This window comes from Oncorhynchus kisutch, linkage group LG23 (genome assembly GCF_002021735.2).
Source record: "Oncorhynchus kisutch isolate 150728-3 linkage group LG23, Okis_V2, whole genome shotgun sequence".
Taxonomy (NCBI): Eukaryota; Metazoa; Chordata; class Actinopteri; order Salmoniformes; family Salmonidae; genus Oncorhynchus; species Oncorhynchus kisutch.
In genome coordinates, this window is record NC_034196.2 from 19,457,513 (window position 1) to 19,475,386 (window position 17,874).

Consider the following 17,874-nt stretch of genomic DNA (forward strand, 5'->3'; position numbering starts at 1 on the left):
TCAGCAGCACTCTGTGTAGGTTAGCACCATGGTGTAGCTGGAGGACAGCTAGCTTCTGTTCTCCTCTGGGTACATTAACTTCGATACAAAACGTAGGAGGCTTAGGAGACTTACACAGTAAATATGACAACTTCCGGAGGATGTCCTCCAACCTATCAGAGCTCTTGCAGCATGAACTGACATGTTGTCCACCCAATCAAAATATCAGAGGATTAATCTAATACTGAAAGCATAAGCTACAGCTAGCTAGCACTGCAGTGCATAAAATGTTGTGAGTAGTTGACTCAAAGAGAATAGTGGAACAGTTTTGAAAAATTGTTCCAAAATTAAGGAGAAGCAAGAGGAGGAGAAAGAGAGAGATAGCTATATTTGGTTGTATTTGTTTTTACAAAACTTACACTTAGCTAAGAATGAAGCTAGATAGTTTAACCTACTCAAACATCCGGCTCAAGCAGAGCGAGATGCTATGTTATCTAGCTGGCTATGGCTATCCAACACTGTAACTCTTCCAAGTCATTAATTTATTGCCACCGGAGCCCACCAGTGTAACTGGTAAACTGCTTTCTAACTACACTGTACTGCATGATTGTAGCTAGTGGGTTTACTAACGTGTTAGTTCTAATAGCTATGTTAACTATGACGTGACAATGATGTAGGCTGTGTGTAGCGGTTATAGAGGTTATGAATGGAAGGTTTGGCTTAGAACGTTTTTTTCGCCTGGTTACAGACAGCTGATGTGAGGGGAGGAAAGCTCATAGATGCAAGAAGTTACACAACGAGCAAATTATCATGCTGTTTGTATGTGCCTGCTGTGAAAGTGAACTATGTTTGCGTGTGATCAGGTGTGTATTCATTCTGCCAATTCTGTTGAAAAATGTTTATTAAACGGATGGAAACGGAAATAAACGGGGATAAAAATACCTTAATGTGTCCAATAGAAATTCACATTTGCAACGGACTAATGATTACTCCCTAGATCAGCTAGATGCAGGCAAGAGTGTGCAAGGCGGTATTGAATGTCACCTTGATTACTCAAAATTCTCTACGTTGTAAACTTTCATTCATAGGCTAGGTTGTAGCAATCTCATGATGGGTACAGGGAAAATGTGTGTATCATGTAGTAGCCTAAACCTATCGATGTAACATTTGAGCTGGGTGAATGGAATATGAATGACAGTCATCCACTATGCTGTAAAATAATCATCCTCCCTCATCTTAAACGGCACCAACCGCCACTGGTATGCACGTGTGTTTCCTTACAGCAGTTTGTCTGCCTGTCCTGTACATTAACCTGGTCTCTAACATACCCCCTTCTGGTGAGGAACATGAGTAGGCTGCCAACACAGATCAGAGACAGACCTCTCTACTCTACTCAATCAAACCTGCAAAAAGATACATAACACATGAATGAACCTGCTCCGTTTCTAGATTGCTGTTGAACAAGGGGGCAAGGGTGAGGCATATTTATATACAATACTTCTATTATTGGTCCATTTGCACAGATATTATTGATTTATTGCCGTCACAGTACCCAACCTAAAAAAACACACACACACACACACACACACACACACACACACACACACACACACACACACACACACACACACACACACACACACACACACACACACACACACACACACACACACACACACACATCACAGCGCCCCTGGAGCAGTTAGGGCTAAAGTACCTTGCTCAAGGGCACAATGGCAGTACATAGTATACAGGATGTTAAAGCCTCCAGTTGCCGGCCCTGAGACCACATTATTGGTAATTATTGGTCATGGCCATAGCTATTGTCCTGTTATTACCGATCTGTAAAGTGTACCAATATTTATATCACCATGAAAATAAATAAAGGAATGACAAAATGACAATGCTGCTGATGCTGACATTAATACTAATCATGACTGTGTTTCTCTCCCCTAGGAAAGCACATCTGATCCTGCGCAGAGTGGAGAGGATCAGCCGGTACTGCCGGGCCCTGCTCCACAGCGCATACATTCAGAGCCGCACAGACACCATGGCCTACGTGTTCTGTCGCAGCGAGGAGGTTCGGCCCACCAGCAAAGTGTGGCATGGCTCCCTGCATGAGACCCGCACCACCTGCATGGAGAAACTGATCTCAGTACAACGCAGCACATACGGCAACGCCAAGCTCCGATGAGACAAGCTGCCCGACAACACAATGACAGCCGCCTCCTCCTCGTTTCTGGTCTCTCCACTGACTGGTATTTTTCCAAATCCGGAGAGCCCTGAAACCTCAACCCCACTGGACATTGTTAGAACTACTGTCAAACACCCTCAAATGTTTTTTGGGGAAAAGTGCTAAGAACTGCTTGAAGAGGAAAGACGGTTTGGATGTACATGCCAGTGACTACTGACCACCACTATCAATGAGGAGGACAATGTGAGCATGTAAATTATCATTCAACCCAGAGCAAATTGGTTGGCAAAAAAATACTGAATGTAATATTGCAGTTTCTCATTGTACTTCGACTGGAAGCGTACCAGGGATACAAACAAACAAAAAACCAACTCCCTGTTTGTCTCTCCTCTTGGCTGGAGAGATGTGAAAGAGAGCGTTTAGATTTGATTTGATTCATTGGTAATACTTAAACATATCACCACTACAATAATGTGGTCTTTTTAATGCAGACAACATAGTGTTTATAATAAAGGCTACGGAGAAATCCTGTGTGACGGATTGTGATGTCATCGGCTGTACCGTACCGTGAGTTAACGCTTTGCAGCTAGAAAAGTCCTCAACCAGCAGTGTTTCCTTTGTTTGTTTGTTTGTTTATTGTTGTTTATCTCCTCAGATGTTGACAAAGGTGGAGAGCTCCTAAACCACAGGGAAAATCCATATTTCAAAAAAGAGTCCATTAATATGGTCAACTGGTGAATATAGGTAAAGAAAAATAAAACATTTTCATTGGAAAATATTCCAAATGACTTGAAGATTTGATGCTATATGTATGGATTGCAGAGTGTTGGCAGGTGAATGCCAATGAGTAATGAAACGCTATAAAGGAATCATGTTTAATCATATGGATCTTGTAGGATCCCTTCCCTCAAGGAAACATTTACTTGACTTTCCATCTCTCAAGAGCCATGGACATAAAAATCCAACTCGTTGTTTTTTTGTATTGATTATCATTTCACGTTATATCAATTGTAATAGTAAATTATTATATTGTAAATATGAAATTGTAAATAACATATGTATTATTATGTGGCTTTAATTGTCTTTTTTTCGAGAGAATGTGAAATATTAAATACTATATATCACAAGCATCTGCATTATTTTGGACAAGGAGAAAGTAGCTCTGTTTAACCAATTGATTCACATCTGCGGTATAGGCTATACCACACTCCATGGGTTGGGGGAGAAATGTAAAGATCATGATGAACTCAAAACACCTGCATTGTCATATGGAATTATTGAAAAACAACAGCTGCAAATGAATGGGAACTTGTATGTAATGTCCCTCAGGATTACCTGTGAATACTTTCCTACATCATCTACCCCTTCACTCTGCTTACGGTAGGTAAGTAACAACCTGTACTGGTGTTTTTTTTCCCACCATCAATAGTGGACCTCGAACAAAATATTTACATTCATTTCCACGGGGGAAATAAGTCCCTGTGGCAATGAGCAGGTATATGGTATGACTAATGCCAGTTAATAACATTACTGAAGGTATCCCTCTCTCTCTCGTTCTCTCTCGGGAAACATTCTCTTTTTCCATCTCCTCTACACAAACTATTCCTTCACTCGGGTCCAGTCTCTTTCCACTCATGCAACATTAAACTGTGCTTTAAAACACAGTAGACTAATGTTCATTCTCACAAATTAGGCCATTCGCGTCTCTGGGGTGCCAGGAGCAGCGCTCAGGTTTCCATGTCAAGGAATCAATGAGGGCCTTACATTTGGATTCGTACTTCATTACTACTGTTTTGATAGTAGCTTGGCCATTTTCATGTCCATAAAATCAAAGTGAGTATAGCCAGGTGAGTAGCACTTCAATGCACTTTCAAGTAAACATCAAGGGGTCGGACAATACAGGGTTTGTAGTATTATCTACAGGGAATTGGCTATGTAAAGTCATCTGTACTATTGGACAAAGGGCTCTATTCAATCCACATCGCGGAAGTTCAGCTTTACAGCGTGATTGAAATGTAAAGGCAATGCTCCTGCTTTAGTGGAGACTGTGTTCGCGGTAAAAGCTGAATATGTCGGCTCAATCAGAAATGACCTTTACATTTCTGTAACACTTCAGCTTTACAGATTGAATAGAGCCCAAAGTTATCATGAGTCATGTTAAGCAAAAAAGTCTGGTTATATGTAGAAATGGGGCATTCTATTTTAAAGGACAAAGAATTGACAACACTTCCTTGGCTTACATCCACTTAACCAGTGTTTTATTTCTACATAATACATGACAGGGAAATGGACATGATACTCATCATGAATGAGGATCCATCCTTATGAAAATATAGTACACATCATTAGAGCCCTGCTTGCCATGTTCCAGAGCACCGGAAATATAATAGCAACAGTGAAAAAAACAAAGAATATGAGGAAACATCTGCTGAAACAAAAGTCTGATGTGTTTATATGTGCCTGAAAAACGGTGTACTGTGAATGGACCTAACAGAGTGGGTGCTGCAAGCGAGGGAAGGTGAGAGAGAGAGAGCGAGGGGTGCTGATGGGTACCTTTACAGTGTTTTCAGTTCAAACTCTAAGGCAAGGGAGGAAAGAGTAAGCAAACATCTGTGGTGTAGAGGAAGGAGTAAGGATATGTAAGTTGTTTTTTGGTTGGTGCCAGTCAGTCTGAGGGTGAGTTCAAGGGGAATGGTGTTCACTGTTAGAATCATTCAAGTCTGATAATAACAATATGTTGTAACATGTTAAATATTCTCTTCAAATGAATGCTTTGCTCTTGTTTTGTTTGTTTTCACACTCTAAAAAGAAGGAACATTTTGGTAATTTATTTTCAACTGACTGCTCCGAGACCCACAAACTGACCACATGATGCTTTATTCATCTTGACAACAAATAAATTAAGTTTGACTTCATATAAGACTGTTTTATAGACAATTGACAACAGTGTTTGTGTAGAGCCTTTATGAATGAATAACTGCTGATGACAAGTGTTGTGAAGCATTATGGGTATTGTATTTTTTCCCCAGAATGGCTGCGGATGCGACTTTTCTTGACCTTTCTTTCCGAGCTCTAAAGGTCCTGAAGCTTCTGCGCATGTACGGGATTCTGTCATTTACTCAGCAGTCTCTGCTCTACTCATAGAGAATAGGCTACTCTGGAGAATGGTGCTTGTTTAATAAAGTTAGATTAAAGTTGTCTGCAAAATCGCATAATGAGACTATTCTATAGAACAGAAGCAAATTTAATAGGATGAAGGCTTATAACGTCACTGTAAGACAAAACCACTAAATATCTTATGAAATTTTAGGATGAATGTGTGAATGGTCGCATGTTTCTCTCATGGGTCCAAAACAAAACAGCGCACGCCACTAGGCAAAATACACAGGTAGGCTATGCTACAGTGTGTTAACTCCATCTGCTCTAACATTCACTCACTGTACATTATTCAAAACAACACTGTAGGCTACTTCCAACACTGTATAACTCAAGATCTAAACGCATATCCCCATGAAACGGATTGAGATCAAATGTTTGGTTTGCAGATACTGTATGGATGTTTCTCCAGTAAAACATATCGTTAAATATTGACAGTGAGAAATATGAAAGGCTGGAGAGAACAAAAATGTGTGTCTAAAGTAGAGGTAAAGAAATACGTTTTTTTTTTTGTCTTTGGTTCGGTTCTGTTGAATACTATCATTATGTGATCTTGCAGACATTGATTCAGCTTGGTTTAACTTTATTCAATGAGAGTAGCCTGTTGTCTACGAGTAAAGAGGAAACTGTGGGATGTAGTACATCCTGCACATAAGGGAACTTTAAAGCTCAGGAAGAAAGGTCCAGAAAAGTTGGATCCACAGCCACTGCGTATTTCTTTTCTTTCCGCTGGTACTTCAATGTTACACATTGCACAATGTATCTTCCTTAAATTGTCTCTGATATAAATCCAAGAGCTACCCCAAACAGATAATACATGGTTTTGCAAATACAATCATCATAGAATAAAATTATTTACATCTTAAAATATTTTTGCTGAACAATCGGGTACGAAACATTGCAATAATACCACTAGATATCCACATAATATGTATATACTCAATTTGATACTTTCCCACATAAAAAGGACCATTCATTTTTTATTACTGAATGTGGGAATGAGAAACAAACACAAGTGGACCATTCTTTAACCAGGAGCCTGTGAAAGGTACTTGATGAGTGAAGTTTAGACAACAACAATAAGAACATCATGGCACATCAGTGTGTGTTCTCCACAACTGTCTGTCCACAAACTCAAGGGCTACAGCCAGTCACATCTAGGCTACCACTGTCTCCATTGCTTCCCGTGGGTTATGGTGGGATGCCACAGAGACTGAAAGGATACCACTTTTAGCAGAGCAAGGTAACGCCACAGAAACCCAGCTGTTTTTAACCAAAACCCAGGCTACGCATGGCTGGTATGTAGCTAGTTTGGATTTGAGAGAATCACCTCCCATCCACAATAAGATGGACTATATGAAGTTGTCTATGGAAAGACATTGAAGCGGACTCTGCCATGCATTTCAAATACTCCTCTGGTCTGAGAGTGAAGGGAAGGGCATGTCCCTCAGCCTGCTGCACTAGGGCTCATATCTTAGGTAGTCTTCCTATCCTCCCTCCTCCCTGGTCTTCCATGCGGCCCACCTTACCACCGCCACATGACCGTGACAGTGACGGATGGCCCGGCGTGTCAGGAGGGGAGTCCCTCAGAGAACACCCGCCACCTCCAGGAGAAAGTCTGACTCATCGGCCTCGGCCTGCTGCCAGTCAGCGCTGGCCCAGGGGCAGCTCTGTGTGTACACAGTTTTCACACCTGGACAAATACCCAGGCCGCCAGGAAAAGCAGCCCACCTTCACCCATCCCATTCTATCCCCTGCTCTACACCCTCTCCCTCACCCCACCTGGGGCACAACCGGCTGCCTGATTATTCCTCCCCCCTCCTCATCCTCTGCAGCTCCCTGCCTGCCTACCACTGGTTGTTCTGAATGGCTGTGTATATTCTGTCCTCACGGTAGCCCTCAGAGTTGATTGATGGATCTAACCACTTCAACATGATATAGGTTCTCTCTTCAGAGCAAACATCGGATTACATTTGAAAAGTTAATGAATGAACAAAATAAAAATGACAGTACATTCTGGATTTGTAATGTAGAAATAAAAAAACACACATACTTGTGCACTGCACTCAGTTACATAAACATGTGGTAAATCCTCATTGGACAAGAGTAGTGCCCAATGAGACAACCAATGAGACAACAACCTTGACCAAAGCTATTTGACGACGACATTGGGACAGAAATAAAATGACAACAGTTTTTAACTCACAACCAATATGTCTGTTTATAAGAGCAATGCAAAAAATAATTTACATGAACATTAAATATAACTTAAAAAAGTATAACACTCTTAATAAATAGTTTTACTATTTACACCATTGCTAAAAATGAGACGCAAAAATGACTAATTTACCAAAATATAGAAGCAGCAAACATTACAGGCATGAGGTACAGCGAAGAGATCCTGTGGTGGCTTACAGTAGAGGTGATGTTCTCGTATTCAAACTTCATTTCATAACATCCTGGCTTTATGGCTTTGGAACAGTACCTTGTCCAATACAGAGAGCACATCAGAAAACGAACGTGTCCAGGTTGTGTCCAGGTTGACACACAAGCAGTCACATTCTGTAGAGACTCTCATATCCCTCTCTCCGAGAGTCACCGTTTCTGGTCTCCAGACTTTTTAATAACATCGATGAGGATGACGACACAAGGCAAAGAGAGGAGCTGTAGATGAGTGAAAGAAAGGGTGATGAACAAGATGACTAGTCATCAGCCTGTAATGTTTGTCCAGTTTGAGGATGAAGGGAGGGTCCAATGGCAAGATAACCCTTGGGGAATTCCATGGATGTGTGAGTGTTAGCAGGTGATGATGATCCACAGTACTGTTGGCTTTGTGTAGTGAATGCTGTTGAATCTCTCCCTACTGGTAATATCTCTAATGAAAGCAGCAGTATAGGGAGTATTATTACATACCATTTGATAATATCAACATAATACAGTTAATTTTACCAAGGATATATACTGTATAAAGTGTTAAATGCACAATTGTCGAGGCTGATGTAGGCTTTTTGATGATGCATGTAGTGTCCAGACAGTTGCGTTACTCAGGTTTTCAAAGTCTGAAAGATCTCCAACTTTCGAGAGTTCATTTTTTTGGTCGTTTCTTCATTTAGTTATCCATTCTCCTTGACGCTCCATGGTTACCATGACACAATTTGCAACAAATACATAAGATGGTGGATTACACAAACCATGGAGCGAAAATAAAATGTTTGTCCCCTAACCAGGAGGAACACAAAATACGTAAATGCTTACATATCATGTATAATATTTCAAAATGTGTACATCTGACTTTTTGATATTTGAACCTATATTAACAAAAAAGTCCCAGGTTAAATAGCCTTGATACAATAATATCTTTATCATATGGTAATGGATACGAAATCTGAGAAAGTCTACGATGAATGTACAAATCATATTTGTCACTGGCTTCCTACTGGGCATGATAATATCAGGTGCAAAGCTCGTGGGAATAGAAGACACTAATCACAGGAAAGCTAATAGTAATGTATAATATATAGTAATATCGTAGGAGTCCAATGACCAAAAACATCACACACTTTATCAAATCACCTCTCTGACAATAGCAGCTTCTAAACGGTTTGAATGATATATTTTTCTTCTTAAATGGCAACTAAAAAGTGCAGTAACTGAGGTCAATAATACAAATACTGATTAACTAAGACAACATTTTGTAAAAAATAAAATAGAAATTAGAAAAATTAAAACAAGAGAACAATTTTACGTTTTTTTTTTCTCTCACGTAAAAAGCAGTATTACACTGAAAATGTTATAGTTACATTGTACATTTGACGTTGTAATTTCTCCCTACTTTCCTATGTGACGTGGTATTGTCCTATTATCTCTCTAACCAGTCTGTATCTATGAAGACCTGTGATTGGTCAGAACGGTGTACGGGAATATTCTGGAATGCCTTATAGCAGCCTAGGGTGATGAGTCAGAGGGACCATTCCATTGGTCCATACCAGATGAGAGAGTTTACGAGGGGTATGGAGTTCTTGGTTGTATAGAGTTTTAACCAGATAGCCCAGCGATGGTTGAATCATGAAGCAGCAACTGGTGGACCTTATGCCAAGCAGCCTTCATCACCATATGTTGATGGGCGTTTCGTTCAAGGGCTATGAAAGGAGATGAGTAAGTTCAGAGCACAGAATAGCAGCCATACGTCTATTGAAGTAAAGGTGGTTGTGTGGTTGATGGGGGGGGGGACACACGCTCAAATGTCACAATACTGACAAAGTGCCAGGGATGGCACCTTCAGCACGAATTGCTGCAGAGGTAAGAAAAGGCCAAACTGGGCTACTCAACACATGCAGTCTGTCAAGCCATTGGGCTCAAGAGAAGCCAAGACAATAGTGTCCTGGGAATATAGTGTACTTCTACTACTCCTGCACTAAAGGCTACTTGTTGACAATGAATACATCCAGATGCCATCTATACTAAAATGAGGAAAGCCTCCGATTTGTTTTTATGTGTATGTGCTATTGAACTATGCCTATTGAAATCAAGGCTATGCTATGCTGCTGAAAACAGTTTGAGGGTGGAGTTGTGAATAAACATGGACTACATTCAAGAGGTTATAACTGTGTTATCAATTACATTCTTGAAGTCAGTTTAAATTCAGTAATATGTGTTGGATTATGTATTGCGTCAACATTGCTTTTGGTGTAAGATTGGATACATTTCTGGTGTATTCTCCGATAGTTTATTTGCCTATGAAGACTTACTGGACAGCAGAAACTAAGGACAGAGAAATGGAAATGTGAGGTGTTATGTTTTTCGAGGCTATTTCAACTGCATTGTTTCCCTACTAACTCTTTGCAATGCTGCAGGAGTTTTTATTCTAGGTTTTAAGTTGAGTGTACTGTACACGCAGAAACAAGTGTGAACTAATGGAAGGTGTTCGGAGGTAAGCGGTACGGCAGACGGGGCTGACTCCGTCCAACCTCACTGGGTAGTAATAGTCTGCAGAGCTGGTCATATGGCAAAGTAGCAGCAAACGTACCAGCAGCAGCCACGCTGACACAACTGACTTATTTTGTTGCAGCCCTATATAACCGCTTTTAAGTTCATAAGTACCTCTTTCCCACATTCACTTGTTCCTGTGGCATTGTAATATGTCTTAATTTCCTGTTATATGTTAGATATATTGAGTTAGACCTCTCTGGTTAGAATCTCTTTGCCAATATGGCCGCCTATATCCCCATCAACGCCTATTCTTTCCATTTCACATCTGTATAAGAGCAAAGATTCTAAACCTGTGATTTCTGAAGAACAAGAAAATGCATTTCCACCAAGAGAAGGCAGAGGGCACAAACTGTCAGCCTGATCCCTGTGCTGTGCTGGCTCCAGGACACACACCAGCTCTGGAGTAATACAACATGAGGGTACATCAAGTGTGTTCATGCTATAAGTTATTTTGGCAATAGCTCTTCTGCCTGTCATTCAGTGCCACCATTGATGACTTCAACATACCCAAAAAATAAAAGATTCCATATGATATGGATAACGTTTCTCACTCTGTTTCTTTTTTCCTTTGGTCTAAAAGGAAATAATGAGATTGTACGGCAATGTCTTTGAAATGGACACAGAAGCTGACACAAAACTGAAAAAAGGCATGCTATCCAGGCTTGGTTTGTTTAGCTTTTTTTGTTAATTTTTCATATCCTTCATTCAAAAACCTTTCGGTATTTTTGTTTTCTTTTTTTCTCTTGCTGTAGAAGTTTTGGTGGTTGGTGAATTTGCAGGTTTGTTCCTTTCTTTGAGAAATGGGTTTTCCATTATAGCCTCTCTAGTCTGGTCTGTTCATCTAGGTCTTTCCCAATGTGGAGAAGGAGGAGACAGGCGTATGTTAGGGGGGTGCAGTATGGGTGGAGAGGTACTCCTGTAAAGCAGCATGTGGAGGATTTGAGGGAAAAGGGGGAGGGCTGGTCTCCCTCGGTCTGGGTGTGGGTAGTTTTGGGGCGAGGGTTCAGGAATCCGGTGGGGGGCGAGGAGGGAGGGTCACCCCAGGGAGTGGACGTGCTCGTCTTTCCTCTTCTCTGGAGCGTTGGGGTCTCGGCAGGCACAGTCTTCCCGTATGTCACAGGACATGGGGAACGGGATCACCTGGAGGGGACACACAGAAACACATACAATGAAACTTCTATAAACAAAGCTTGCTGTAGGATTCAGTCTGTATTCCATTTCTCCAGGGTTCCAACACAATCAGGAGGACTGTGGCAGTGTAAGGGCTGATACAGTCCTAAACAGCCTATTAACAACAGTGGTAATAGTGTCCGATGCCTCGCCGTCGACACCACTAGCAGGAAACGCCGCATGACAAACAACACAAGCCAACTGCTGTCAGCCAATCCCATCGCGCCATATAGAGGAGTACTACGAGTGTTGTGAAGTGTCAACTATCCAAGAAGTGGTGAGTGCCCACAAGCACATTCAAAATAGCCCCGGCGTATCATTGGCCGCCGCTGTGTAGCGTTTGACGTCACAGGCGCTTGTCGGCGGTGCGTCAACAGCACCAGCTGCTGCTGTGTTGCTTCTCCAAGGGCCTGCTTCAGCTGTTTGGGTACACACAATGCATCCCTAGTCACTCGAAACTAACTACACATGTGGCTCCAGCGAGTGCCTGGAGGATTCAGACCAGAGTATATCTGCATTCTTCCCCCCGTGTCTTATTGGACAGATTCGGGTCTGCTGCTTGTATTTCGTTGTCCTATTAGTGGCTTTGACAGAAGGGCCAGAGCAGTGACGCTAGATAAACACTGGCCACCGCAACAAATAAAACAGCAACGGGGTAACAAATAAACTGAGTCATTAAGAATTATTAGGCCTAATAGCTAGCACAATTAGGAAGGCTGTTGGCCGGGATGGGACTTCAGACTTCAGCAGTCAGTGTCTCATCTTCCTATTATCTGAAAGTGGAATTGTTTGTTGTTACGGCAACATACAACAGAACCCTGATTATGGAAATAACCTCACTGGGCCAACACAATTAGCTAGTTCATTGGCTAGTAAGAGGAGATACAGTACAGTACAGCAAATGGGTAAGATTCCTCAGATCCCTAAAGAGTCAAGACTTTCCCCTATGGCCTCCAATGCTATGGTAAGCATTGATGGTATATACTGTACAGTACAGTGCCCCCAATGGCCCTCGGACTCAGGCCTCCAGGGCCATTGGGGGCATGGGGTTTGTAGAGTGGACATCGGGGGCCCTGGGGCTGACAGAGGGAGAGTGCACCAGTGGCTGAGGCACGATGACGCAGGTCTGTCTTTGAAACGGGGTATTAAACCAAGTTGTTTGTGAGAGGGATTTCCTAATGGGCGAGGGTTGGGCGGCCAGCGCCAGGCTCTTCTGAGAAAACGGGCTCTCCATGTGACGACTTTACAAGCGCAGGCCGGACACACTTCAGAAACAGCTGTCAATCGCATGAACAGCGTTTCCTCTGTGCCTCTTTAGAGCCAGGCATGGGGCAAAAAACACCCTGCTCCAATTCTTCCTTCTTTTCCCCCTCCTCTCTGTGCCTCTTTAGAGCCAGGCATGGGGCAAAAAACACCCTGCTTCAATTCTTCCTTCTTTTCCTCCTCCTCTCTGTGCTCTCTTGCGTTCCTGCTGTCTGTTTCACACTTTCACTCTGTCTCTCTGCGTCTCTCTCTCCCTTCGGTCTCCTCCTCTTGCTGTCAGTCTAGCCCCCTTCTCTTTCTACAATCTCTCCATTCCACCCAATCCCTCTCTCCCATAATCCTAACCCTATACCCTTTCCTCCCTCCCTCTTCCCTCTCACTCTGTGTGTTTATCTCTCTATCTGGTTGAGAGAGATGGTGGGTGGTAAATTTGGCATGGTTTCCTGTGACCTTGACCTCCAGGGTGGCTGGATCAGCTGCCACATCTGGCCCTGATCGGGGCTCTCCAAGGGCGGATGGGAACGGGGCGGCGGCAGGGGCCGAGTGGGGGCCAGGAGCCCTGTTGAAGTCCCAGGGCCAGAGAAAGGAGGACAGCCACAGCAACATGAAAGCCCCTATGAAGGAGCAGGCATGTCAGAGCCCCTGACCCCCAGATCCAGAAACAGGCCACAATCACGCCAGGCCCCAGGTATGTGCGTGTCAGTCTGTGCTCAGTCTGTGCTCAGTGGAGGAAAGTGTGTCTGGGGCTGGGGGAGGACTACTCTCCAGCCACACACAAACAACCAACCCTGTTGGGTAACATCCTACTACTTTTCTACAGGTCGAGGTATCCATGGTATCCATGATTGAGGAGGTCACTGACATATTGCATTAAATTCATTCAATAAAAATGGAATATAATACGTGTCATGATCGAAGCTACATTCTCATCCACATGGAAAAAGAGAATCCCACATCTGGAATCAAGCTTGGTTTTTGTTTTTGGTATTTAAACACATTGAGTGTAATGATATGGAAAAGATCCCTTCTCTCATTAATATTCACATAACATCGGCTCATATGAACACAGGCAAGCAGATAAAACAAACCAGAACTAATTGTGTTATTCCAATGAGAACCACTGGTGATCACTCTCCACTGCACACCAGATACATGTTGTTATAACAACAAACACAGGAGAGAGGGAGAGAGAGGGGGAGAAAGGGTAAGGGAGAAAGTATGCATGGAAGAGGGATAGAGTGGGAGAGAGAGCACTAAAGACAGAGAGGGAGAGAGAAAGAAAGAGAAAGTTCCAGAGAGAAAGGAGGGCAGGTTTGGACTTTGCTAGCGCCTGGCACTCGACGTGAGCAAACAGCCGAGGCTCCTAAACCTGCGGGAAGCGTGTTTCCCCCGGAGAGTTACTACCTTTACTCAGTTGTGGAGAAACCCCATCCTCCCCCATCCTCCCCCATCCTCGCACCTCCCAGACGCTTGTTTTGTTCAACAACCCCCTCCATCCTCCACTCCTACACTGACATGGTGCCTACTCTCCCCCAATCCCGGTCTGTACCATACCTCCTCTCCCCCTTAAAGCCCAGGATTAAAGGAAACTATTTGGAAGGCATGAGCTGCTCGTTTAAGGATTGGGTTTTATTGCCGTAAACATTGCGTGGCAGCGCAGACATACGTTGATAATTAAGCCTTTAAAAAAAAGAAATTAAAGGCAGGTACGAAACCAACACTTAATGCTTGCTGACCAGAACTCTCTAGCGCTGCTTCACTGCTGGGCCCTGGTCCCCCGCCACTGCATTTCTCCCCTTAATTGACTTGGCATGGGGACCAGAAGTCAAACTCGGTTGCCCTCAGATATTTAAAAATAAGAGCTGTTGATGCAGTGCACTCTCTACATGCAATTAGCCAATATACGCTGTGACCGCGGTGGAACTGAATGGGCCATGTTGGGGCTGGATGGGCCACGATGGGGCTGGATGGGCCACGATGGGGCTGGATGCCCAAAGACTTGAGAGCACAAGACAGTTCAGTCAAAGACACTTCAGTGATGCTCAGAGCTTCCATTGAGAATCAAACGGAAAGCAGTCTATTGGTTCTGAGAGCCGGTTCACAGTAGAACAGCCCAGGAAGCTGTGTTCTGCAATCATAACATTTCCAAGAATGATCAGTTTCAAGGTTACAAGGGATACAGAGTAAGAGGCAATAGTGGAACCTTGTGTATTTGCAGCCTAGCCCCGAACAAGGTGGGTCACAGAGGGATGGCCATGGAAGCCTGGTCTTTTTTTTTTCAATCCAGGTGCTTCATCTGGTGTGAAAATATAATCCCCAAGGCAACAAACAGGATATATCTGCTACTCTCCACACCTCCAAGGTCATTGATTCAATCATTACTGCTTGATATAAACTGAACAACATTGATAGGGATGCAGGGATGCAGCCCCCCAGCACCAGAAAACTGTGCTAATTGGTTGAACTCCTGATCTGAGAAGGTCATTTCTATGGGAAAAAAAAACAGAAAATGTACGAAAAGCAAAAAAAAAGACTTGAAAAACAAGTTGTTGTATTGCTGATTTGACTATCTCAGTTTATTACCGTTTTGTAAAGGTGTGCTGTGCCAGTCTAAATGGGTGTTTGTGTAGAAATGTAGCAGAGTGACAAAAAATGTGGTTCATTTTCGCTGAACAAACCTCACCTGGCCTGACATATTTATTTAGCAGATTTTTTTCTCTCTTTAAATTGGTGTACCAACATTTTCTTTAAACTTCAAAAGGTATGTCTGTTTGAAGTTTCTCCCTGGTGGAACTTGTAGAAGTTAGAGTTAGATGTAAACACAGCAACAGTCAGTAGTAGTGATGTCTAGAGAAAAACACGGGCTGCAAAGTGCATGTTTGGGAGAGGAGCAAAGTGCCCTGCCTCAGTAAATAAACCAATGGAAAGGAAGAGTTCTGTGACACTGGAAAAAGACAAAGAGACATAATGCCACAGGGAAAACAAGAGCATATTATGGAAGACTATGGGTCACCGAGGGAAAGGTGTAGGCGTGGGGTGGGGGAGCTTCCAAAAGTTCACTTAAGTCATCAAATTGGCCCTGTCCACAATACCAAAAACAAACAGCGACATTATGAACGTGGATGGGGCGAGGAAGGGTTGACATGCCTGGTGAATTCCATTTCCCAATATGTATTTTTTCTATGGGGTTCTGCAAGAAACGTAACAAGCCCGGCCAGGCAGGCAGCCTCAGTCATACTCCGTATCCTCCCTCTTCCCTCCCCTCCTCCCCCTTTGCCTGCCAACAGCTTGCAGTCATTAGGGGGATCCTGTGGTGACCTTACGTGCAGCCTGCCTCGCACCTTCAAAGTCCCCGAGAGGAATAATACACCGCAAGTCATCCAGAACTCCTTAATACGCAAATCTCCAGGAGAAAGAAAGAAGTAGGGAAAGAAAAAGAGTGGAGATAAGGAACAAAAACAAACATGGGGTGGCGGGGAGGTACTTCAGCCTCCCCCTTCTCTTCTCTTTCATTTATCGCGCTCACACGAAAGAACAGAAGAAAATGGGGGAAATAAAGCTGTGAAGGTTTTGCCTGGAGGAGGAGAGGAGGAGGAGAGGAGGAGAGGAGGAGAAGGAGGAGAGGAGGAGGAGAGGAGGAGAAGGAGGAGAGGAGCAGAGGAGGAGGAGGAGGAGAAGGAGAGGAGGAGAGGAGGAGAGGAGGAGGAGAAGAGGAGAAGAGGAGAAGAGGAGAGGAGGAGAAGAGGAGAAGAGGAGAGGAGGAGAGGAGGAGAGGAGGAGAGGAGGAGAGGAGGAGAGGAGGAGGAGAGGAGGAGAGGAGGATAGGAGGAGGAGAGGAGGAGGAGAAGAGGAGAGGAGGAGAAGAGGAGAAGAGGAGAGGAGGAGAGGAGGAGAGGAGGAGAGGAGGAGGAGAGGAGGAGAGGAGGAGAGGAGGAGGAGAGGAGGAGAGGAGGAGAGGAGGAGGAGAGGAGGAGAAGGAGGAGAGGAGCAGAGGAGGAGAAGGAGAGGAGGAGAGGAGGAGAGGAGGATAGGAGGATAGGAGGAGGGGAGGAGAGGAGGAGAGGAGGAGGAGAGGAGGAGAGGAGGAGAAGGAGGAGAGGAGGAGGAGAGGAGGAGAGGAGGAGAAGAGGAGAGGAGGAGAGGAGGAGAGGAGGAGGAGAAGGAGAGGAGGAGAGGAGGAGGAGAGGAGGAGGAGAGGAGGAGAGGAGGAGAGGAGGAGAGGAGGAGGAGAAGGAGAGGAGGTGAGGAGGAGGAGAGGAGGAGAGGAGGAGAGGAGGAGTAGAGGAGGAGAGGAGGAGGAGAAGGCAAAGACTAGTGGAGGAGAGGATGGGGTGTTCTGATGTTATCTCTGGTATCTCCGGCTGGCAGGGCTGTGTCACAACCCTGCCTAGGATTCCAGCTGAGTCACTCCCCCCACAGGCACAACAAGTTGTGGCAGTGCATGATACTGTGTGTCACTGTGAGTGTGTGGTTACAAGAGAGCCTTTCTGGGGACTCTCCCTATGGCCACAGTGTGGGCTGCCAGACTCCACAGTACCATGCTCACTCTCACTCTCTGTGTGTGGTGTTCCCTTCACAGCAGTGCAGACCATGGCGGTAATAAACCATAGCTGTAAGGTGGGATACCCAAAGCAATAACAAAGAAAAGGTTGTTTGGAGAGATGGGGGTGCTGGTGGTTTCCGTTGACCTCTGACAAAGGCAGACCAGCACAGCAATCCCAGCTAGCTCACTAAGTACTACACACACCCTTTCCTGACCTTATGGGGTTTATAAGTCACTTGATCAAATAATGTCCCTCCACTAACCTTATAATTGTCTAAACAGTTGATAATGTGTAGCCCTCTCTCCCGCCAAAGATTGTGTATACCAAGACTACAGCCTATATTCCCAGCCCCTTGTTACACTGGTGTTCTACATCTAGACTACAGCCTATATATTCCCTATATTCCTAACATGAAGGGATGGAATTAGAAGTCTGTGCAGGATTGATTACTTCATCACGCCCCCCCTCCAAACCCGCTGCTTTTCATACCGCGCCCGCCTGCTCACTAACTTCTTGTCTGACTCCCACCAGCTCCTGCAAGGACTGGTCCCAAAATGTTATTTGAGGTGTATGTAGCAG

At 44.0% G+C, this 17,874-nt stretch overlaps 2 protein-coding genes across 2 annotated transcripts in view; one reads left to right on the plus strand and one right to left on the minus strand.

Annotated features, from left to right (window-relative positions):
* The window catches only part of LOC109868476 (astrotactin-2), a 413,904-nt gene extending 407,966 nt beyond the window's left edge, over window positions 1-5,938 (plus strand). The window contains exon 23 of the mRNA XM_031802536.1: window positions 1,936-5,938. Coding sequence (XP_031658396.1) covers window positions 1,936-2,173 — 238 coding nt within the window. The 3' untranslated portion in view covers window positions 2,174-5,938. The remainder of the gene's footprint in view (window positions 1-1,935) is intronic.
* LOC109868679 (pappalysin-1) overlaps window positions 5,035-17,874 on the minus strand; it is a 123,436-nt gene continuing 110,596 nt past the window's right edge. Inside the window, exon 22 of the mRNA XM_031802535.1 lies at window positions 5,035-11,458. Within this exon, the coding sequence (XP_031658395.1) occupies window positions 11,354-11,458 (105 nt within the window). The 3' untranslated portion in view covers window positions 5,035-11,353. The remainder of the gene's footprint in view (window positions 11,459-17,874) is intronic.